This window comes from Motacilla alba, chromosome 1 (assembly GCF_015832195.1).
Source record: "Motacilla alba alba isolate MOTALB_02 chromosome 1, Motacilla_alba_V1.0_pri, whole genome shotgun sequence".
Taxonomy (NCBI): Eukaryota; Metazoa; Chordata; class Aves; order Passeriformes; family Motacillidae; genus Motacilla; species Motacilla alba.
Window position 1 is genome coordinate 30,869,711 of NC_052016.1, and position 22,938 is coordinate 30,892,648.

At 44.0% G+C, this 22,938-nt stretch overlaps 1 protein-coding gene across 3 annotated transcripts in view; it reads left to right on the forward strand.

Annotated features, from left to right (window-relative positions):
* The window catches only part of LOC119702863 (protein spire homolog 1-like), a 39,832-nt gene that overhangs the window by 4,113 nt on the left and 12,781 nt on the right, over nucleotides 1–22,938 (forward strand). The window contains exons 6-16 of one of the 3 annotated variants that reach the window (XM_038141504.1): nucleotides 2,422–2,583; nucleotides 4,801–4,869; nucleotides 5,344–5,479; nucleotides 5,920–6,044; nucleotides 8,330–8,435; nucleotides 8,985–9,133; nucleotides 10,223–10,354; nucleotides 11,678–11,742; nucleotides 12,599–12,626; nucleotides 13,041–13,183; nucleotides 14,332–15,411. In XM_038141504.1, the coding sequence (XP_037997432.1) occupies nucleotides 2,422–2,583; nucleotides 4,801–4,869; nucleotides 5,344–5,479; nucleotides 5,920–6,044; nucleotides 8,330–8,435; nucleotides 8,985–9,133; nucleotides 10,223–10,354; nucleotides 11,678–11,742; nucleotides 12,599–12,626; nucleotides 13,041–13,183; nucleotides 14,332–14,503 (1,287 nt within the window). In that variant the 3' untranslated portion in view covers nucleotides 14,504–15,411. Of the gene's footprint in view, nucleotides 1–2,421; nucleotides 2,584–4,800; nucleotides 4,870–5,343; nucleotides 5,480–5,919; nucleotides 6,045–8,329; nucleotides 8,436–8,984; nucleotides 9,134–10,222; nucleotides 10,355–11,677; nucleotides 11,743–12,598; nucleotides 13,184–14,331; nucleotides 15,412–22,938 lie in introns of those variants that run through there. The other 2 variants (XM_038141515.1, XM_038141522.1) reach the window with 2 other exon arrangements.

Below are 22,938 nucleotides of genomic sequence, written 5' to 3' on the forward strand. Positions count from 1 at the left end.
GTGGGATCTCTTTTGGTCAGGACTGGCAGGGACTGAAGGCCAGCAGCACTGTCCATTTTTGTGGTTGTGCAGCTCCAGCAGCTCAAATAAAGGAGTGAAAGAGGGTGAGGAGATGTCACTCCTACCTTCTGTGCACTGCCTTTCTTGTCTTTGCCTTCTGTGCTTCTGTAGATGTTGGACTGTGTGTTTGGGGCAGGGAAGGCAACTTACTGTGCTTTTTTCAAGGCCTTACAAAGTTGGGGCTCAATCAGAAACAAATAACTCTTCAGGCTGGAGCTCTGCCCAGCATAAACAAATGCTCTGTAGTCTGGAGTCTGTGGAGACAAACAGCAAGCCCTGAGAGACTTGTGGCCTTGCTCCCTTTGTCTAAATAGCACTTGCTTTGAAGCGTGCTCAAACTATTCATATGAAAATATTTGTGAAATGTGTGTTTGGGCATATTCTCAATTTTGAGATCTATTAAAATAAACTGGCAAGCTATCTCAAACCACAAACTCATCAACTGCTGTAGCTCTTTTCTGCAGGGAATACATGAATAAAAACATGGGTTTTGCCGTGTGGCCTGAAGACCAGTGTATTTGGCCTCTGCTCCTTCAGGAGGCATGAATTCCAAAAGCTGGATGTCTGTTGTGAATCCTCTTCCTCTAGTTTCCAAGTCCCTAAGCACCAGCTGTTTGCATTGCTCTGACAATCTCTTCCAGGATGCCAGCTTCTGTGGGGTCCCACAGGTTAGAGCTGATGTCTTGAGTGGTGCTAAGCAGGTAATGTGCTCTATGGACCACACTTTTTCATGCTGACTGATAAAAAACAGATCTGAAATGCAGACCACAGCCTGACAGCATGCAGTGTTGTACAGCTTCAGCACAGCTTACACATCCCAAGTTGATGTTTACCTTGAAATCTAAGCAGTGAGACCTGTTAGAAACACAGCTGTCTTAGCAGTCACCTGTTTGAACTCAAGGTAATGGGTTTTTAGTGTTTTAGCATTTTATGTTGTACTTCATAGGTTGTGGAAAGTTTAGGTGGCTTTTGACAATACATCGGATGGCAAAAATAGAGTAATTGCAGTGATCCATTCAGTAGGGAGACAAAAGCATGAGTGCTAATGATGTCACCAACATCTGAAAAGTGTTTTGGGTGTGTAAGTTGCTCTGAAATGGTCAGTTGAAGGCAATTCTTGTCCCCAAACTAATGTGGCAGTATTACAGTATGGAAGTCTGTCTGAGCCAGGTCATGTCTCTCAGTCAAGTTCAGTCATCATGTGAAATATAACTCTATAAAGTGCAAATGTCTTGGGGTAAACTATTTCAAAAGTCTCTAGTGCTGATGAGTTTGCTCAGACACTTTTGTATGTTCTCCCACACAGTATTAAATGTAGCCTAGGAGATACGGCTACATTTGGTAGTAGGTGTTTGGTCATAATTTGAGAGTTCTAGTTTTCTGGAGTTGAGGTATGACTATCAAATCCAGGCTAAAACAATCCAACAAAAATATCTGTCTTCTTGAGGGCAGCCATCAGTCAGAACTTGCGTAAGACTTCTGTAATTATACCAAGATACCTGAAGGGATAAGTAGAGAGAAGATGCTTCGTGCTGTAAGTAGAAAACTGAGAGGAGCCTAAGTCAGATACTTTGTTCTGATGCAGTTTTCTAAAATGTTTTGCTTCCCTTTCACTGTTAATAATACAATGATTTGTTCTTACTCAGTTTGCCACTGGGATCCAGATAAGCTATTGATTTAGCACTCCCTTTACAACGTTGTCTAAACGTGCTATTGAATTGATTACTTTTCTTTCCTGTCTTTAGCTTTTGTTGGGTTATACTGCATGCCTGAACATCCTCAGATACTAGTACAGAAACAGGATGAGCAGATGTCAGGGTTTTCAGCTTGTGTCTCTAGGCTGAGACTGCTAAGCTATGCTGACGTTAAGTATGAGATCCCTTGCCTACTTGCCTTCCTCTTTTGTTTCTGGACGCTTCAGCCCTTGGCTTTCTGAAAATTGGGAGGATTTTAATGGTAAGATTTGGGATTTCATTCCCAGTATTTCCTAGGAACCAGTAATATGAAAACACTCTGGCACCTGGAGAACTTGCAGAAAGAAAATGGGTCTATTTATTTACCTGGCAGCTAAATATGTATTTTGCTGAAGTACATCCATAAAGTTAATGACAAATTTTGGGAATGAGCCTGGTGAGCCAGCTAGAAGTTTCCTTGTTGTAAATTAACTTCTGCAAATAAAAGCAATTCTCTGCTTTGGTACTGCTCCCTGATCTGGAAGTGAGTAGAAGGGCATGTTAAGGACACAATTCTGTATTTCTGAATGACTTCAGCTGCTAAGTACGTCCTGTTACATGGAGGGAAGGGATGATGTTCTGTGAGTTCTAGCCAGCTACTGACTTGGCTCTTGCTGGTTTCTCCAAGGCATTCCTGCAGCCCAGTGTCATCTGTGAGCTGCAGGCAGGTGTGAAGCTGCGCAAGGCTCCTGAGCGGTCACAGCGTTGTGTGTCTCCAAAGGAACGTATTCGCTCTCCCTATGAGCTGCTTTTGGATGACATTCAGCACAAGAGGTACACCCTGCGGAAGGTGAGTGACTAGAGTCTCCAGACAGCTTTGGCAACATCCACTCTACTTCATTTCTGAGCAGTATGTGTTGAGACCTCTTCTCCAAAGGTGTGTCTTTTTCAAAGGTACATTGAAGTCCAGAAGCATCTGGGGCTCCCTCTCAGCTGCAGTTCAACATTCGATCACCCTGTTTGTCCACCCAAGTACTTAATTTCTAGTAACTTTTTAAGTCAGGAGTAGCCACAGTTTCATGAATCGGAACAGTAAACCTCTTCTCCCTCCAGGGTCAACTGCTTGCTTCCCTGCAGATGTTATTCAGCCCTGCACACAACAGTTTCATGGAACACACTCTTGCTTCCTTGTGCTTTCCACCTTGGACACTTTTGTCCCTCCAGGCTCCTTTAGAGCTGCACCTGGAATTTTTTATTTGTTGCTTTGCCTTCCCAGATGCCATGGCATGTATGCAAGTGCAGATGCACTTCTGAGATAGGCTGAGCAGAAAACTAAGGCAGAGGCCTCTGGGCAGTGCACTCAGCTACTGCAGGAATTTAGTCAGGGTAAAAAATGTTGAGCCCCTCACAGCGAGGGGCAGAGACTTCCACCTTCACCACTTGGTGGGTGACAATAACCAGATACAAAAACATCTGGGGTGTCTCTAAAGGCTTGTGATGCTCTTTGCTTGCTGCAGCTTGAGCTGGGAATGATGAGCAGATCTAAAACATTGGCACAAGGCCTTGTGGCATTGGTGTGCTTTGCAAACAGACGTCTTGGCAGACGATGAGACACAACTCTTCTTGTAATAAAGAGCGGTATTACAAAAAGGGAAAACTTTGCATACTGCACTAGACATCAGCTTTTTTTCCTCTTTGTTGGTGCTGCTAGAGTGTAGCAGGTTTAAAAACTCCAGCTAAACCATGCACCTCTAGAAAATCCCAGCTCTTGCTTGCCTTGATCGAGGCTCCAGCCTCCAGGTAATGCTATGTCATGTGTTTGCAAATGGTATCTTGATGAATATGTAAATAAATAGTATTGGTAAGGAGACAGTGAATCATAAGTAGCTTATATTCCTTGCAATGAACTATATGTCAGTGCACTGTGTAGTACAGAACTGTAACTCAAGGTGACAGGATGATCTGGGTCTTGATTTTCTTTTTTTTTTTTCTTTTTAGTAACTTTTTCTTTGGTTCACAAGAAGCTCAAGTATGTTTGAAGAGTAATAGTCAGAAATGCTGAAAGAAAGCAGAGTGCTACTGCTCAGGTCTTTGTGAAGGCTCTTAAAGGAGGATTTCTCCATCTGCAAAGCTATTTTAAAGCTTCTCTAGCGAACAGTGGTCTAATTTGCAAATGAATGAAAGCACAGCTACTGTGGAGAGCTGTAATGTTGTTCTACCTGCACTCCCACGTGTTCTGAAGTTGTACACACAAGTGAAAGAAAACGGCATAGCCTCAAAATACGAATAAGTGAACAAGGCAGCTAAAGACATGCAGGTGCAATTGACTTTTTTGTTAGTTCTCCCTAATGCAGCAAGCACAGGGCTTGATGCTTCACATGAATATCTGCCCTGCAATTCTATCTTGCTATTGTTCCTAGTTTATGTCGGGCTGTAAGCCAGTTTCTGGGACTCTGGTTTAGGCATACAGCTGCCTGCTGCTACAGTTCCTGTTACAGTCTTGTTAACCCGTTCAATTGCTCTCCTCCCTGGAGCTGAGCTCTTACTGATGAATACGATGTGACCGTGGTGCTTGGTGGGATCACTCCTGACATTAATATGTGAGTGCAGTGTTTTCTAGCTGCTTCTCAGAGCAGTTGGGGGTAGAAGGCTTTATGCTCCTTGTAGAAGCCTGTAAATGCTGAGCAGTACTTCAGATTGCCTCTGGTTTGCCGCGGGCAAATTTTTCCCTACCAAAACCCCATGTAAGGAAACGTCATTAGTCCACACTTTCCAACTCCGTGTTTTGTTTTGGGGGGTTGGTTGGTTGTTTTGCGTGGTTGGGGGGAGGTGGGGGGTGTTTGTTTGGTCTTTATGGTTTTGTTTGGGTTTTTTTAAGGTGGGTTTTTTTTGTTGTTTTGGGGGTATTTTTGTTTGGTTTGGGCTTGTTTTGTTTTGTTTTCTAGTGCCTTCCCCATCTCCCCTGTTCCCAAATCCTGACTTGTATCATTCACTGTGCTACTGAATGGCAGAGTATATAAGGAGCAGAGAAAGAGCTATTTCTTAAGCATCACTTCTGCTCTTTCAGGTGACCATCAAGCAAAAGCACAGTGCCCCCAAAGCTGATATAGCTGCTCTCAAGCCTCACCTAGAGCCGGTAGGTGACCTGGTGCTGCATCTGATGATAGCTAAACAAGGTAATTCTGGAAGTAACAGGACATTTTGAAGCAATATAAAACTAATACTTTAGCTACTGGTTTGTATTTGGGAGGGGGTTATCTTAACCATACTTAACTTTTGAATCCTCCTGCCAAACATGGCACTAGAAAAAGGAGAGTTGACATCTTCGTAGAAGAAAGATGATCAATCTCCCTACTTCCTCCACTGCTTCTTTAATTTGCAACATTTTTTTGGTCTTGAAAGAGCTCCTGGAGTTCTTGATTTCAAATTTGAGAGTCGCTAAAGTATTTCACTATGCATAGTGCTGAAGGCTGTCTCATGTGCAGGGCCCAGTGCCCTCTTGGGTGACAAGCACTTGTAATACAGTGCCATTGCTTATGCAGTTGTTTTGTCACCATGGGTCTCCTAGCTCTGTCCAATGGCTCATTGTGGTGTCATGCTTTGCGTGCAGATGTTGAAGGTGAAGCTGAAACAGTGTATGCCACAGGAGCCCAGGTGGCATGAACAGCTCATGGCGGAAATAAAACCACCACCAAAGCTTTGGGCAGCAGCAGCAGAAGCACAGGAAAAGAGGAGCAGGCCCAAAGGTACCTGTTATAGAGTGACCTAGCAAGCAAGCAAGTGAAGTCAGCATTGGCTAAAAATAATAGATGGCCTTGGAAATAAAATCCCACTTATCTTTTCAGTAGCATTTGTAATGGGAGGAGTGGTGAGAAATACAAATTTTGTGTGATAGAGGTGGTATGGCATGAGAATAATTATTTCTAAAAAATTTGTTTGTGGCTTTTTAAGACTCAAAACATATTTCAACTTGCCCTTCTTTTTATGGACGTCCACATTTGTCTGTCCACTAAGTGAGATTACAGGACTTTGACCATCACCTAAGAATAAAAGATTATGTAGCTACCAGGACAAAGCTTGGCTAAATCTTAAATTACAGTGTGTTCAAAATTTGTCATTTTCTTGTTCCAGCTCTATCTCATTTAGTCTGTGAGTATGGGTTTTTTGTTCTCCCTCTCCCCTGCAGAAATGCTTGTGGCATCAAATACTGCCTTGAACTCTGCAAGCGACAATTTCTTACATCTCCAAGATGCCAGTACTGAGTTTAAAACTGCCAGCACTAAAACACAGCAGCTGGGAGCAGGAGCTCTGGTAAGGCTTTAGGTGGAAGGACTATAGAGAGACATGCATACTTCAGGAATTAGAGCTGCAAGCATATACATAGCCTGGAAGGGCAGGAACAAATCCTGGTGTAGAAAATCTTGTCTCAGAAGTGAACAAATCTGGTACTACTGGGTTCACTGAAGTCCTTTCCTCTACAGAAGCTCATTTCATTCTCAAACACTTCTGTTTGTGACATGGCTGCAGCCTATAGGTACTGATCTCTTCTCTCTGACCAGTGACAGCATCCAAGGGAATGGCCTGAAGCTGAGTCAGGGGAGGTTTAAGTTAGTTATTAGGAAAAGGTTTTTCACCTGCAGGGTGGTTGGGCACTGGAACGGTCTTACCAGCAAAGTGGTCACAGCACCAAACCTACAGAATTCAAGACACATTTGGACAATGCTCTCAGGCACATGGTGTGACTCTTGGGGTGTTCCTGTGCAGGAGCAGGTGTTGAGCTTTGGTGATCTTTGTGGGTCCCAACTCAGGATATTCTATGATTCTACAGAACTGAAGTCTGCTCTGGTCTCTTAAAACTAGATCCTGCAGAAGTTATAATAGCATGGGTGGCTGGCCAACATGGACCAGAATATTCCTACTCTTGCCTCACAGTGAGGCATTTGATGCTAGATGTATTGATGTATTTTGATTTCATGTGGTATTTGAGCTCATGGAAGGAAAACTTAATTGTCGGAACTCAGAATGTTCCGCAGACATTCTCGGATGTTCCAGACTCAGGTCAAAAGCATCTGAGACCCTGGCATGCAGCCAGAGACCCCTGTGGCTTTGAATCTGACCCATGGAACAGTTTACCAACTTTGCAGGAAGAGCAAGAAGTCACAAAAGTTTAGGTATTGTAGTAAAAGTAGTCACGAAGTGAAGGGTAGGATTTTTGAGTGCTGTACAGGGGGGTTTTAAGCCTTGTATGCAGGGGTCCAGGTTTTGTACATGGGGGTCAGGAGATCTAAGATGGAGGGATTTGGGTGTGCCCTATCCTCTTTCTTTCTCCTTCCTAACCTCCATGTCTTTGGTGATGTATGCACTCACAGATTGGTTTAGAGTAGAAAGTCACCATTCAATATAGATAGTAGGCATTGGGGAAAAAGTATAAACATGTAACACATAATATATGATATAAAAGATGGCACCAGCCCCCCTGGGAGGGCAGTGTGCCTTTGTCTGAGCCACAGCAGTTCAGGAGAAGAATCTTTTAGATAGCCAAAAATAAACTACCTTGATAACAGACAACAGAAGACTACTGAGTCTTTCTTTGAAGGCACGGGTTGGAAGAGAGACTTTTCCATCTTTTGGGGTCACCCCAATCCGGGAGTGAAACCCCACACTTAATGATGTATTTTGAGAAAGGAACTTGGTGGGTCAATTCCCACTTGTCTGTCTGTGGAGTTATTTTGGGAGCACTGTTCTTCAGTAAACTACAATAGAGTCTTTTGGTTCTTTAACTCCTGGCTCTGTCATAAAAAGCTTGACTGCTTGGTTCTGGGATTCAGTCTGAACATATTCCAAAATTCCGTGGAACAGAACTTAAGCCCTAACACATCATGTCTAGCACAGATGCTCTGGCATACAAACAGGAATCTGTTTTCTGTAAGTATTTCTGCATGAAATGCAGTTGCCTAACTGAAGAAAACAGATATTAATTATAAAAGCAGAAAATCTTAGCTTTATTTGCCCAGTCTGAACTACTTGGAGGAATGTTCAACATTGTGGTTGATGTATTACTGCTAAACTAGAAGGACTTTCATATAGAAACTAATAGAATCAAATTTGGTTTCTTTGCTTTTCTAGGCAAGGTAGAAACAATGCTGTTGAGATAAAGCATTGAATTTGAGTTGAATTAATGAGTTGGATTAGTCACAGTCTCACAGCAACTGTTCTCCAGTGTTGCTATTTGTGAGTTGGAGCCAAGAAAATGGTTCCAATGTATTCCATAGATTGTATGGGGATGCTTATGCCAAGCTGGTTCCTGAACAGATGCTACTTAAGTACTTGTATCCACTATTGGAGTCGGGCAAGAGAGAGAACAGGTGAATTGGAAACTTCCCTGACTTGGCTGGAATTTCCTACCTGTGGAGTGCAGGGGGAATTAACTATATAGTCCAAGAAGAAACAGAAAATTTCTAAATGTACCCCACTGATTTTTCACTCTCCTCCACTTCTGGCTGAGTCTTGAACATTTCTGATCAGTCATGGGTATCCTGGGTTTTGTTAGGCAGCAGGACTTCTGATGAAGTGGCCTTGGTGTCTCTTACATGCAGATTATGAAGATTGTGTCCTCTGGTCTACAGGAAACCACTCCCAAGCTGCCTGCCAGCACCTGCCTTTCCTCCACCAGGCTATCAGGAGTATCCTGCATCAGCACAGGTCAGTGCACTTCTGGCTGCACATCTAAACCAGGTGACAGAGTACAGCCAGTGGCCTGATGGGCTCCCAAACCCTTTGGCTGGGCTCAATGTATACTTTATTAATCACCTGAAGATACTTCGCAGGACGAGTTCCAATACTAAATAAAGAATCTGGAAAGGTGCCCTTAGAAGATAATTTCTCTGCAGTTGACTGAAGCTTGTGTAGCTCCTGCAGCTTTAAAACAACGATTGCATGTCCCCAAAGGCCTGACTTCAAATTTTTAGTAAAAGCTAAATGAGTGGTTTGAATATTCAAGTAGAAAGTGCAGCACTTCATTTTATTAAACTAAATGGTGCTAATGAAGCCTCATCAGTGCCTACTGACAAGCATAATTACTGTAACTTCTGCTTTTTATGTGATCTGAGCAGATGGGTTGGAGGGGGAGAGATGTAAGCATTGCTACCTTCAGAAGGCAGTGTTGTGCTTGTGAGTGTCCAGCCCTCAGGGTGAATACTTAGAAACTGACAGTGGGTTTTCTGCACCCTAAAACTATCTCTTCCTATCCAGGTCTTGCTGCCAATTGCACTCCTCCCATGAGCGCACCCACACCAGGAGACATTAAGCCTAAATCTTTTCTGAGCATTGGCCAATGGCAGCTGCCTCCTTACAGAGGAAGGTCCAGATCTTTAGAGAGAGGCCTTAAAAGCAAGGATCTTGTAAGTCCAACATGTCAGCAAGCAACCCTGGTCTGATAACATCTGGTAATGACTTGCACCTTGATCCTCATGAAAGCAATAAGCATGCTCTGTGGTTTTTGTCTTGGGACATATGGTATACCCATCTGAAGTTGGTATGTTGTTCTCTTCTTGGAGACATCTTAAGAGAAGACTGGATGCTGTAGTGTCTTTGTGGTGGCTTCCCCCTTTTAATGACATGAAATAAAGTTGTTTCTCATACAAGAAGAGGGAAATACCATGACCTTACTTGAATGTGTCTATCAAGGCTTCTTCAAGCAGACTGTAATTGAGAGCGGAACTGTCCTGCTTTCTTCATGTCCATTCATTTTCTCTAGATTCTGATATGCTCACAAGTATCTTTTAAGCTGCAGTAAGGGGCAATAAGTAGTTAACAAGATGTGGATAGCACAGCATTAGTGACTTTTAAATGTATATTATATGTAGAACTGAAGTTATCGGGCTCTGAATGATGGTTGTGGGAGAAGTACTGGGGTCTATGCGCTTCCATGCAACCCTCTGAATTATGCCCTCACCCTGTTCTGCCCTGACAAGGTGTGTTGTGCCCTTGTCTCTTTCTTTCCTTCTGCATCCCTCCTTGCCCCACCTTGGCAAGTCTCTGACCTCTGATGCCTCTTTGTTCAGTAATGTGATGGGGGATGCTGGTGTGTTGGGGGTTAAAGCACAGCTGTCTCTCCTGGCTGATCATGAGATTACAGCTTCCATTTGTGTGCGGCCAGTAGGTCTTGGGAAAGAGAAGGGCAAGAGAGTGTTGTGCTGTGGAAAGGAATTTTGTATCCAGGAGAGATCAGGGTGGCATCTGTTCTGTGGCCTGTTCCGAAAGGGTGAAATGTCTCAAAAGAATCTGCTTGAAAACTGTAGCAACCACTCACTTGCCTGTACTAGTTTCTCTCCTGGTATTGTCAGAGTCACCTGATACTCCCCATCACAAACAAAGCAGGATTTTGGACAAAAATGCTCCTGATCCTTTGGGACCCAATTTTGAGAAGACCTCTGCAAATAGCTGCTTTCTTCAACTTCATCTGATGTTTAACTTCTCTCTTTCAATAGGACTGTCCCTTTCCTACCAAGTGGCCATCACCAACCATTGCTGAGCTGGTTGAAACCAGATTTGCAATGATGGTGCTCGAAGGCCTAGGCCTCTTCCAAGGAGGTGGTGATAGTGTCTTTCCAAGAGTAAAGGTATGTTTCTCCTCCTTCTCTTTGTGCTGCCCTTGCCTTTTCAAAAGCTGGCTGGTTTCTTGGCCCTCTGTGCTGAACTGCAGAGGCACCCTCTGCCTCAGCTTATGCTGTTCATAACAGCTGATGTGAGTTTGGCCCTGGGCTGGAAAAATTTTTTAGTATTTGTGCAGTGATGGCTTCTAATCTAGCTTAAGCTGTATAAATTGCCTAGAAGGTAGCCCAGCCTTCGCTTGTTGCTTCTTGTCTGATTTCCATGCAAGGAGAGCTGACTGCCATGACTATTGATCAGCTCTGAAATCCCAAAGTAAATAGCTGGGATTTGGTATTCCTAAACAGTGAAACAAAGGCGCTTGACTCGGGCTCTCACACCAGAGTTGGTGCTGACTCAAACCACCTTGCCAAGTGGACATGAAGGTGGGGGAAATGAGGGGGACAGGGAAGGAGCTGTATAGCTCAGGTCTGTTGTTTGCTCACATTTATCAACTTCTGCCTTATCCCTGAGTCTCCTTTAGAGGGAGTGTGGCAACCACTTCTCCAGAGCAGATGTCCTGAGTACAGGCCCTTTGCAACACAGATGCGAGGAAGTCTGTGCTTCTTGGCTTTTGTCTCTTTTTTGCCCTCATTTATTTAGCAGTATGGACAGAGTCAAAGGTTCTACTAGCAGAGCCATGCTACTTCCACCAGCTATCTGCTCCTGAGACTGAATCCTTGTTTTCTTCTCGCCTTACTGACCCTGCTTTAACTTACCTGCTCTGTGACTATTCTAAAATGGCTTGCATACTCACTGCTGTTTTTTTAGCTTTCTCAAGTTCTACTTTTCAAGATAATATCACTTCTGACTGCCAGCTGTGTATGAATGTGCTTTTTATAAAGTTCAAGCAACTCATCAGCTTCCTTATGACTCATTTTTTGCTTCAGGATTGAATTCAAGTTTGCCCTGATTTAATCTCTTTGACATTGCTGCAGTCTACCTCAAAGAATGTCTCTCTTCTTCCTTTTCTCTTAACTAGCTACTATTACACTCTTGCACAATACATCTGTTGTTTGCTCAAGAGCCTTTTTTTAAAATCCTGTTGTCTGGCAGCTGCCCCAAACCTCTGCATTATAAAAACACTCGCCTACAAGTAAGATTTTTTTTTTTCTTTTTTAGCTTTTAATTCCTGTGTCTTTGCTATCCTTTATTGGACCTCTGTTGCTGTACATGAATCTAAAGCCTTTAGAATTAGAAGGTTTGTTTATGTGCTTGTTTTTTGGCAGGCAGTGGATACTGTTGGTACAAAGATGTTTCCCATTTGCATTCATGAATAACTTTCCTTTCCACAGATCTGTTTCAGCTGCCATAAGCAGATGTTTCTTAAGTGGCCTTACAAATGCTACCTCTGCAGCAGGTGAGCTGGTACAAAAGGACTGAATGAGGAGGGAGAAAAAAGTGAAAGAACAGTGCTGAGAATTCTCAATATTCATTGGCTGTACCACTGGATAGGACCAGGTTGCTGAGCCCTTCAGCTTTGCCTTACTGCACAAGCCAGGCTGAAGTGTCTACAGCTGGGGATGATGTGGAAAAATCTTGTCTCTGAAGTAGTATCTCAGTTTTAAGTCTTAATGTTAAGTCAGCAATAGCCAAATTTCCTGTGCCAGTATTAAATTAGTTTCTCTGAGATCACCTTCTCGTTTTGCTCTAAAGGTTTGCTCTAACTTCAGCCCAGGGCTTGAACAGGTTCTGAGAGAGGGTCTACACCAGAATCTTCTGTTAAGGACTGAAAAAGAGAACTCCAGACCTTGTGACTGGGAAAGGAGTTGAGCCTACTTGTATCCACTTATTTGTCAGAGGCTTTCTGTTCATGGGAGAGTGAGAGAGGAACTTCAGGCTCATTAAGGCTCACTTAAATCTGTTTGAAGCAGTTGTGAAGCACTGAATTGATTATAAGCAGTAAGTAAACAATCACTGGAAATTGAGCAACTGTCTGGTGGTAGCGCTGCGTGAAGTGTAATGAGCATTTGCAGATAAAGCCTTGAAGCTATGGATGTTGATACATTTCAGATTATTTAAACTACCAGAAATAGGAAAGCTGACAAACTGAATAGTGGAGTTCTCAACTTGTTCCCTTTGCAATCAAGTGGTTCTGCCGCAGTCATTGATTCAGATGTACTTTGGAATGAGCTACTTTTTGAGCTACTTTGTAGCAATATTGGTAGCTGCTGGGCTTTACTCAAATGATAATGCTGGAGACTTTTGTCTTTCAGGGTTGTGTGCTGTGACTGCTGCATTAAGGCAAGTCTAGTCTTTACAATAGCATATGGGATTTTTACATTTTCTGCTTTTCCTCCTCCTCCTCACCTAGTCATAAGAAGCTTTCCTTCATGCCACTGATACCTCAAATCTACCCTCTAGCTTGTTTTTAAGAAAATAGAAGAGGGAATAGTATGACATGTAAAAGTAGCCAGGGTGACACAGATAATCTCTTGTCATACTCAGCTAAAACAACTCTAGTTCTTCTTTTTTTCAACCTGTGCAAAGTGGTTTGGATTACACGGGACTCTATTTATACAAGGGTCAGAAAGTTCACTGCATTAATGTCTACCTTTTAAGTGCTCCAATAAATCAATTGCATGGCATGCAAATTGTCCTGATAAGAAGGAGGATGTGTTTCCCTGAGAACTCAGGTGACTTGTATTGTGATTCTAGATGTCCATGCCCTTCAGAACATGTGTACATCTCCCACTTCAATTCCTAAAATTTTTGAGAGTGCCTGGAGAGGAGGATCCAGCTACTCAGGAACAGAAGAGCTCCAAGTTGCTACATGAAATAGAGCAGCCGCAGTATTTTGGGTAAGTTGGGACATGGTTGTTCTATTTTTACCTTGAAAGATGTCACCATTTACTTATGCAAAGCTACAAACATGCAGACAGCAGTATGTAATATTGGACTGGTCAGCTGAATGCTCTGTTGAATGGCTGGTTTTAGCCACTGGTCTAACCTAGTCCACAGTTCTCTGGAAGTGTTGTGCATTTTAGATGACCCAAAGGGAGGAAGTGTAGGTGCTCTGAAATGCCTTTTCTGTTTTAACTATCAAGTTTGTGACATGGATTTAGAAGTGTCTGTATTAGCCCAGACATATAAAGCTATTGCAAGGAACCTTCTAGTATGAGAATTTCCAGACCCCATCATGTTCTATCCCCCACAGCTGAAGGTCTGTCACTACAACCCAGGAGTAGCCCCTTTCTACCTAGACATGAAATATTCTAATTGTGGCTCAGGTGTAACTGACTGAACAGTGATGCCACAAATGGTTTCTCAGTCCCTCCCTGTACATACAGACCCTTTCCTTTTTGTCCCCTGACAGTTAAATAATCCAAAAAGAGTTTTTGACACTTCCAGGTGATAAAGACAACATGCGTATAAGTGCAGTATACAGGACTGAAGACATTTATGTTCTCTTCTTTCCAAAGCAGTTAAAATTTGTACTGGGCAAACTGGTACCTTCTTTTTCTTCCTGTGAAACCATTCTTTAATGTAGCCAGAATAAAGACACTATTGTTTCTGCTTCTAAGGCTGATACTTCAGTTGCCAAAAATCAGGAGTAGTGTTCATTTAGTAGTGTGAAATTACCTGCATGGGGCAGGCAGTGGTTTGGTCTGTGTTGTAATGCAAGTGCTGCAGAAGAGGCCTGAGAGACTGCATTACTGTCATACTGCAGGATGGCAAAAAAAAAAAAATCCTACTGCATGAGGATGCAGCCATAACCTTGGACCAGACACAGATATCTATTAGCCCTTTGGCTGATACACTGTCCGTAGAGAGAAGCTGTCAGCTGTTCTGGTGCTTTTTAGCCTTCCTAAGTGGTGCTGATGGCTCTTTTGAACCTATGCATTTGGCTAAATCACTTAGCAGCCTGGGAGAAGGATGGAAGAGCACCATGCCCTCTAACAGAAACCTGCGTCAGCTTTCCTGCTTTTGATTTTCTCTGCCCCTCCAGTGTACCTGTTGTTTTGGAGCCCCGTGGCCTAGCACAGCCCCTGTGCTGTTACACAGGGACTACAGCAAACTGGCTGACTGCAGACATCTGTACATGGTGTGAGCAATACCTCTTGAATGTGACTTCCAGTCAACAGCACAGCGTCATTCGCAGGAGATTTTCCTGGGCTTGAACCACACTGGAATGATTCATCCATACATTTCTCCTGTCACTCCTTATGTAGCTGAAATAAATGAAACAGCTTAATGCACCTACTGACATAAAGGCCTGAATGAAAGACTTCCCTGCTCTGTTTAGTGTAAGCAGGAAGCACAGTTAGCATTTCTGTATTGTGAAGTATTCTAAAGTTTTGTGGGTTCTAGAAATGTTGTATTTCTTTCTGTGTCTTGGGGAAAATAAATGTTGAAGTATTATCATGCTTCTAGCATTTCTTTGCACCTGCAGCTGTCATTGTTCTGTGGCACATTTTGCACTCATTGCTGAGCAGACTTCATCCAATGTACTGAGCACAGAGAAACTTTTAAGCAAAAACCCCCATTTGTGAGAGGCTCGGGAAGTGGAGCTCTCAGTTATGTGATTACATCACCCTGCATTTTGCATACACTACTTCCTTACTACTCATAGCACTTAAAGCTTATGGCGTTCATGCATGTGAAATGGCAGTGATAGCTGCTCTGTCCACTTGCATTAGAAAGTTTGTTTTGATTTTTTTCTGTGCATTATCATGCTTTGACACCAGACCTTTCTGTGCATCTCATAGAAATACCTTTCAAAGCTGTCATCACCTGAAGGGCATAGAGTTGCTCTTGAGTGATTCTTGCTCATTGTCTTGGCCTTAAGCCTTTACCCTGGAATAAACTGGACTGTTGCAATATTCCATAAATTTTTGTGTGTGTTTAAAACAAAACATGAGATATTGGATAGTAGATTTATTTATCCCCAGGAATTGCCTGTATGGAAGGGCCTAATGGAGTTTGCCTTGGTGAGTTTTGCAGGGCCTGGATAGACAGTGTTGAATGGACTTGTAGCTGGAATGAGTCATGCTAAAGAAAATAATGGCTGGGAAGGGCCAGTTCTAGATAGAGGAGAAGGGAAGAAAGACATGTTTAAGCTGAGCCCAAAGTCTGCATCCGAACTGCCAGAAGGGTCAATACCTCCAGCTGACTTGCAGTGGCCTGACTCTGCTTCCTTCCAACTGCCTGTCTGCAAGCTGATGCCTCCTTGCAGGTTTGGGCAAGCTCTGCAAGTAAATGAATGTGGGGAAGCTGGAGCTTGAGCTTCCTTTTGGAGCAAGTTCAAGTGTTCCTCTTCCTTCATTCAGTTAGGAGGGATGCAGCCTGCCTGCCCAGGTCCCCTCCTGTATCTGCCAATCACTGGTGCTGCTGGGAGGCACATCCTTATCAGGCAGGTGGGCTCCTTGCAGGCTGCAGGGAATGGCAGCCAAGCCACAGGTGTGCTTGCTGGCACCATTGGCACCGTGTGGGGCCAGGGGCATGAGGCACTCTCAGATGCTTGCTGAGTGGGGTAGTTCAGAGAGAGCCAGAAATGAGCTGAGATCAGCCTGCTTTGAGTAATGTGTAAGGCCAAAATGCTCAGAGCCGGGGTGCAGCAGCAGGGAGGGAAGGTGTCCATATGGTATTGAGGTGACCTTGAGCTCACCTGTGGAGCAAAGGTAGTTCTTGGTTACGTCTCCTGCACATCTGTTGTGGGGTCACATGGGCTTGGTTCACTGCCTTTCCCTACTTTGTGACTGTGACAGGGGTGATGAAATGCCCTCACTTGCAGAACAGACGGGCAAAGGTGGGTGGGGGAGTTTCTGCTAAGGGGCAGCCTGACCTTCCCTGATCTAGCATGCTGATGGGATAACCCCTGTCTGGGAGTCGCTGCTATCAGGGTGATCCCGAGATTGTGTTAGAAAGTCTTTTTCCCAACCCAGCTGATGAAGAAGGAGTCAGAAGTCTTCGGCTGTTGTTCTCAAGGTTGTTTATTATTTGTTATCTAAAACATTTTTTGTCTGGCCTGCCGCGATCTGTTCCGCAGGTCAGCCAAAGGCACACTGCCCGCCCACGAGGCTGGTGTTGTCTTTTATACTGTAAGCTATGTACTTGATATTTACTATTGTGTTCCAATACCTATCACCTATTTTAGACAGTGACTTTCTACTCTAAACCAATCTGAAAGTGCCAACATCACCCAAATCATGGAGGCCAAGAAGAGGAAGGAAGAAGGCCAGGGCACGCCCTGATTCCTCCATCTTGGAGCCTTAGATCCCCATATACAAAGTCTCAAATTTTTTCCCTTCACCCTGTGATCACTACTACTGTGCTATCTAAACTTTTGTGACCTTTAATTCTTCATACAAAGTTGGTAAGTGGCTCCATGGGTCAAACTCAAAGCCACAGGGGTCTTTGGCTGCATGCCAGGGTATCCAACCCTCCTGGTCAGGGCCCGGGTCATCCAGGAACGTCAGAGAGGACACCCCTGTTCCCATCATTCCTCTCAACGACAGCGGTTGCAGTGGCCGCGGGACAGTGGCAGTAAAACCTCTGTCCCCCGTGCCCAAGTGACATCGGGTCCGTCTTCATCCCGGCTGGGCCGGGACACCTCCTGTCCGCCAGGGGGCAGCCGCAGCCTGTGCCGCCCAGAGCCGGGGCGACAAAATATGGCTACCTCAAAAATAACAGAGATTTACCTTTAAAATAACACCGATTTTACCGTTCTCATTTATTTTTTTTAAATTTTGTCCTTCCCGTGGCACTTTCCCAAGGCGGCGAAGGTCCTACTGGCACACAGGGCCTGGGTGACAGCAGTGGGGAGGCTGAGGGTGAGGGGGAAGGTGGGGGCGTGTGGGTCAAAGCTGGGACAGAGACACAGCAACACAAAAAGGAGGTTTTAGGTGGAGGGAAGAGGTGGGAGAGGCCTGACTGCAGTAACTTTGTGTTGCTGTCCGAGCAGTTTGGTGTTTGCTGTTTGAAGCCAGCTGGGGGAACACGCTCCAGTAGAATCACAGAATGGCTTGGGTTGGAAGGGCCCTTAAAGAACATCTCATTCCAACCCGCTGCCATGGACTGGGACACCTTCCACTAGATCAGGTTGCTCCAAGCCCTATCTAGTCTGGCCTTGAACATTTCCAGAGGAGGATGGTGGAGCATCTGGAGGGGAAGCCTTATGAGGAGTGGCTGATGTCACTTGGTACAAACCTGCTTGAATAACCTTACCTAGGGCACTGCTGCCAGCACTTTCTTGTCCAGGTTAAAGTTGGCTTTGAGAGGGGTTTCACCTTACATCTTGTTCAGTTTGGCTTAATTTTTTTGTTATGTTTTATTATAAAGGATAAACATAAAGGCTTCCATTTTACACATGAAATAAAACCATAGAGGTAGTGTTGGGCAGGATTAGAGTTTAAAACTGTGAGGGCAAATTGGGGAAAGAAAGGGTATGGAAGAAACAGGAGGCAGTTGAATAAGGAGAAGTGGAAGGTCATACACTTGAGCAACAATATGAACTCCCAGAGTACAGGGGAGGGAGTTATGGGTTAAGTAGCAATTCTTCAGGAAAAGGATCAAAAGCTGAATGCAAGTCAGCTATGTCATGGTGTTGAGGTGATGGAAAATAAGTTAAGGGGAGATGTAGCATAATTGGATCCAGCCCAGCAGAGAGCAGGGAGGACAAGCGGAAATGGAGAAACCATTACCTACCAGGGAAGCCTGAAAGAACCGAAATTCTCTAACCCAAAGGAGGAGAGACCTGAAGTCTTTAAGCATATAAAAAGGCACAATCATTGCTCCTTGTCTGTGATGGAGGAGAGGAGAGGAGAGGAGAGAAAAAAAAGAAAAAAAAAAAAAAAGGCTTAAGTCACAGCAGGAAAGGCTCAATTTAGATGTTAGGAAAAACTTTCAAATGACAGGGATAATAAAGAATAGACTGCCAAGGGAGAGGAGAGCTTTTAGATCAAGTTAAGCAACATCTGTCAGGCATGTCCAAGGTTTAGGTGATCCTGCTTGGGTTAGTGGAATGGACTGGTCTGACCTTTCAAGGTCCCTTTCAGCCCTAATTTTTCAGTGGTTCTGTGGGCTGACATTAATCTTCTTAATGGTATTTAAACAGTCAGCAGCTTCTCTTAAGTAACTGCTAGGAAGTCTCTTCTCTTGCCTGCGGTTTAAAATTAACTTAATTTCTATGCATCACTTTCACCCTCCAGCTCCCAAGTCCTGCATAGCGAACCAGCAGCTGAATTCCTTGACTGCTTGTCAGTGCCTTCCTTGTGGCTCTGTAGCTACACAGGACAAAAAAGAAGGGGTAGAAATGCTGCATATTGGTGGCTATGCCATCAGTGTGAGGGTGCCCTTGTTTTCTGCATTTATATGCAGCAGATATGGTCCCCCTTCTTGAGATAGCCAAGTCTCATATGTAGGTGTTCCATTTTGTGTGCTCCAGGGACCTGCCTTTCCATGTTGCCTGCAGCTTTCTGGGGCAGTTTGTCTTGCCCTGCCTCTGGCCAAGGCTGGCCTGTTTCTGAAAGGAATCATGTCAGACCATGGGCCTTTGCTGTTGGTTTGTCACAGGGGTCTGGAGCACAATTCTTATGAGGAGCATCTGAGCAACCTGGGGATATATAGCCCAAAGAAAGCTCAGAGAAGACCTTTTTACTCTTTACAGCTACAAGAAAGGAGGCTGTAGCCAGGTGGGGGTCAGTCTCCTCTCCCAGGTAACAAGTAACAGGACAAGAGGAAATCACCGGGAGAGATTTAGATTGATATGAGGAAAAAATTTCTTCACTGAAAGGGTTGTCTAGCCCTGGAATCAGCTGCTCAGGGAAGGGGAGAGTCACTATCCCTGGAAGTGTTCAAAAGCCCTGTGGATGTGGCACTTAGGGTCATGGTTTAGTGGTGAAGATAGTGGTGCTGGGTTAATGGTTGGACTCGATGATCTTAGAGGCCTTTTCTAACCTTAACAATTCTATGGCTCTATGATAAGGTTTGAGTGTCCAAGCCCAGACACTGCCCAAGGTGTGTGGCACTTCTGTGTAACAATGTGTACAACAACAGGCACTATAATTAACACATTGTCCACAAGTGATCTCTATTCAAATGGTTCAGACTCAAGAAAGAAGTCTGAAGTTGGCCCTGGACCTGGGTCCCCTGAAGTTACTAATGAAGGTGAATTACATTTTTCATCTGCTAGCAACAGAGTAAGAGGGAGAGAACACATCAGGCCATGATGAGCAATATCTGGTCCTTGGACTTGTACTGCTGGAACACAGGAGAGCTGGCAAGTGTGTTCTGAAGGCAGCATGTCTTCAATTTCTTCGTATTTTGCTAAAAACAGAAAAGATGGCATTTCCATAGCTGGGAAAAACTGTCCCAAAAGGGAGAGGGAACCACTGCCTGAAAGTCCTCTCCTTTGAAAAATAACTCTCTACCAGGCACTGAACTGCATGGTTAGAGTGTGTGGGGGTCTGACCCTACTCAGTGTGACCATGAAAACCGGGTGAATATGGCACCAAGAGGATCAGCAGTACAGGAGATAACCATAAACCAAAACAGGTTATCCATAGTCAGGAAAAGACAAGGTTTCCAAACCTTTGTTGCATACTCCTTACTTATTTACCTAAACCAGAAAAGGTGACATTTCTATAGCTGAGAAAAATCATCCCTGATGAGAGAGGGAACCACAAATATCTGCCCACAGAGAAGCAGTCACAATTTCTCCCACTAATCTTATCCAGTGGTTTTAACCAGCCAAGATAATTGTGGGCTCAATACAGGTGCCTTCACATTTGCTTTTGTTAATAGAACAAGATCTGTCTTATCTCTGCGTGGCAAGCATTAAGAAGTTTATTTCATACATGTGAGTAACATATAAAGAAAAGAGTAGCCTCCGCAGCAGCAGGTTAGAACACAGGGCCTTTCACTCTCGGCTCTGAGCTCCTTCTTCCAGACTGGGCTGCCAGCTCCCAGACGCAGCAGGGCTGTTATTTATACACGTAATAAAACGCCACCTGAATGCAGCTGGAGTCCTACCTTTGAGCAGCCTTAGCACGCCAGGGACTTTATTTACAGCTATTTCACTTTGCCTCTCTTGATGCTGGGAATGAGAGTTTCAGGTGTGCTCCCCTTTTAAAAAAACACTGTGAAATAAGCATATGTTGACATGAGTTGTGCTTTTGTGGAGCCTGTATCCCAAACTATATAGTAGCTGCTTTGTGCACAGATTTTACAAAGCCACTCCACTGAAAATGTATTTGTCAGAACCACAACAGCATGAATCTGACTCATTAAATAAGACCTCATTTTTTAAGGGAATGTTGGGAGTAATACAGACAAAGCAAGCTTATAAGGCCCTTGCAAGGAAAGGGTGAAGCAAGCTTACTCCTTAGCTGTTGCAGTTTGGGAGAGTTGTTTTTGGAAGTGCTATAAAAATCTCAACTTTCTCAAGATATTCTGAATGCTGCTGTATCCCACCACATCTGGGGAAAGGATGAGATTAGCCTCTTAAATGTAAACTTATTTGAACAAAGCAATTTATGTGAAATGCAACAGGATTTTTCAAAGTAAGAGAAAATCATCACCTTTTTCATTTTTTGCCCAGACACCTGGGAAACTCAGGACCAGGTACATTTAAGCACTATGCATTTCAGGCAAAATATTCATTGCAAACTCAGAAGTTTTCCAAGTGAGGGATGCTGCCAGCTGCAGTGAGCTTGATCTGTGCTTAGCTCTGGAGCTGGAGCCAGATGGAATGCTGACGCAGTATGGCTGCAGGCCTTTCTGCTGTTTTTACTCTGTGGAGTTTTTATGAGACCATATCTGTCAAACGTATGTGTGAAGATAAATCAAACAAGCACAGCCACGGCTGTTAAATAAATGTGAAATCTGAGTGGCTTCCACTCAGTCCCTCAGTCCCTCCCCCTCAGCTGCCGTGTGCTCTGAGTGTTTTATAGACACAGCACGGTGAAGGATGGCTGGTTATGAGAAAGGGAAAGCAGCAGGGAGGCAGCTCCAAGGGAAGGGGGTGATCTTGCAGGGGGAAGCAGAGAGCTACAAGATGGGTTTGGGGCTCATGCTGCTGAAATATTTGGGTCTGGAAAGAGCCTGGTTTGAATCTCAATAACTTTTGAAGAAGGACAGACTCAATAAATTCCATCAGGGATGTGGTCTGACTGCTGTGATGGCACCAAAATGCAATGAAGATGGGGATTCAGCAGAGCAGACAGGAAGGCACTCCATGGAGAAGTGTAATAAGGTAGACCACGTTTGGAGCTAATGCTGTGTGAGCACCACAAGGTTCCTGTACCTTGAATACCAAAGTATGAGAAGGACATCAAGCTTCTGCATGCCTCACAGCCTGTCTTCTCCTGGAAAATAAAATAATCTTGACCTGATCACCACTAGCATTTTCCCACTATTCCTCAAACTCTTCTTCCCCAGGGAAGAAGGATGGTGCTTCCAAGGTCAGGGTTGAGGTTACTGACAGGTCAGGGAGGGCAAGGTCAGGCTTGAAGCTGACTCTCTCTACCAAAGCTGTCCCATATAGCGAGAGGGTCATGCAGTTTCCAAAGCCATCAATCTCTTCCCCACTTTCACCAGCTATTCACCTCTCCCAGTTTTAAGTGGAAGAAAATACAGCCAACCTCTTCAAGTCCTTGTGTTGCGCCTCTGGGAGCTGCATTCCTGCTCTCGAGTGCTCAGTCACCGAAACAGAATAGCCAATATATCACTCCCATTGTTTTATTAGGGGGTTGAAGTTGGATCCATGTATCTGAAGGCTACTGTAACCAGGAAATGATTCTTCTGATTTCTGACAATGGGGCTGCTTCTGCCACCAAGAAAGTATTTGTCACTTCTCCCTGGATGCACTGAGCTTTGGCTGAAGGTGCTTGTTTTCCCTGGCACACAGGGAGAGCATCCTTTCTGAGGGGATGGGGACTCAACAGGAGTCGAGGTTCATAAACCACGTGGTAGCAAAGTGAACTGTGCTGGTGCCAAGGGTGAAGCAGGAGGGGCTATGCCATGTGCTCTGGACATGGCCTGGAAGGCAGGAGTGTGGGACAGAATATTTGATGAGGCTCCTATATCTGTGATAACATTGTGCCTCCTTCTGTTTTTAATGTTGATTGACATTAGGAGAGGACTTGATTCATAGTAATATAGTATGCTGCACATAGCAGCTTTTAGGGCAGCTCCTTGTCCTTCTGTTTATATCACCAATGTCGAGCTGAATGAAAATAAATACTCTGAGATGGGTTTTGCCAGTAAAAATACACAAGGAAAGAGAAGGCTAATGTACTATCAAGTGCATTTCTGATGATTTGCTAACGCAATGTAAAATTATTAGAAATAATTAATAATGCACATGAAACTGCCATGGAACAAATAATCTGTTAACACTCGGAAGGCAAGGAAATCACAACAAATCTTTCTTTGAAAGTAAATAATTTAGATTGGATTTTGTGAGCTCATAGGGCCAGGTTGTTTTGTTGATGTGCTGGCACTGTTACTTTCAATAAAATCTAAATCAGACAGTTTACACAAGCTGAAAGTCTTATTCCAAGTTTTCTATTGATCACCAGAGTCATCATTAAAGCTGAATATTTAAGAGACTAGC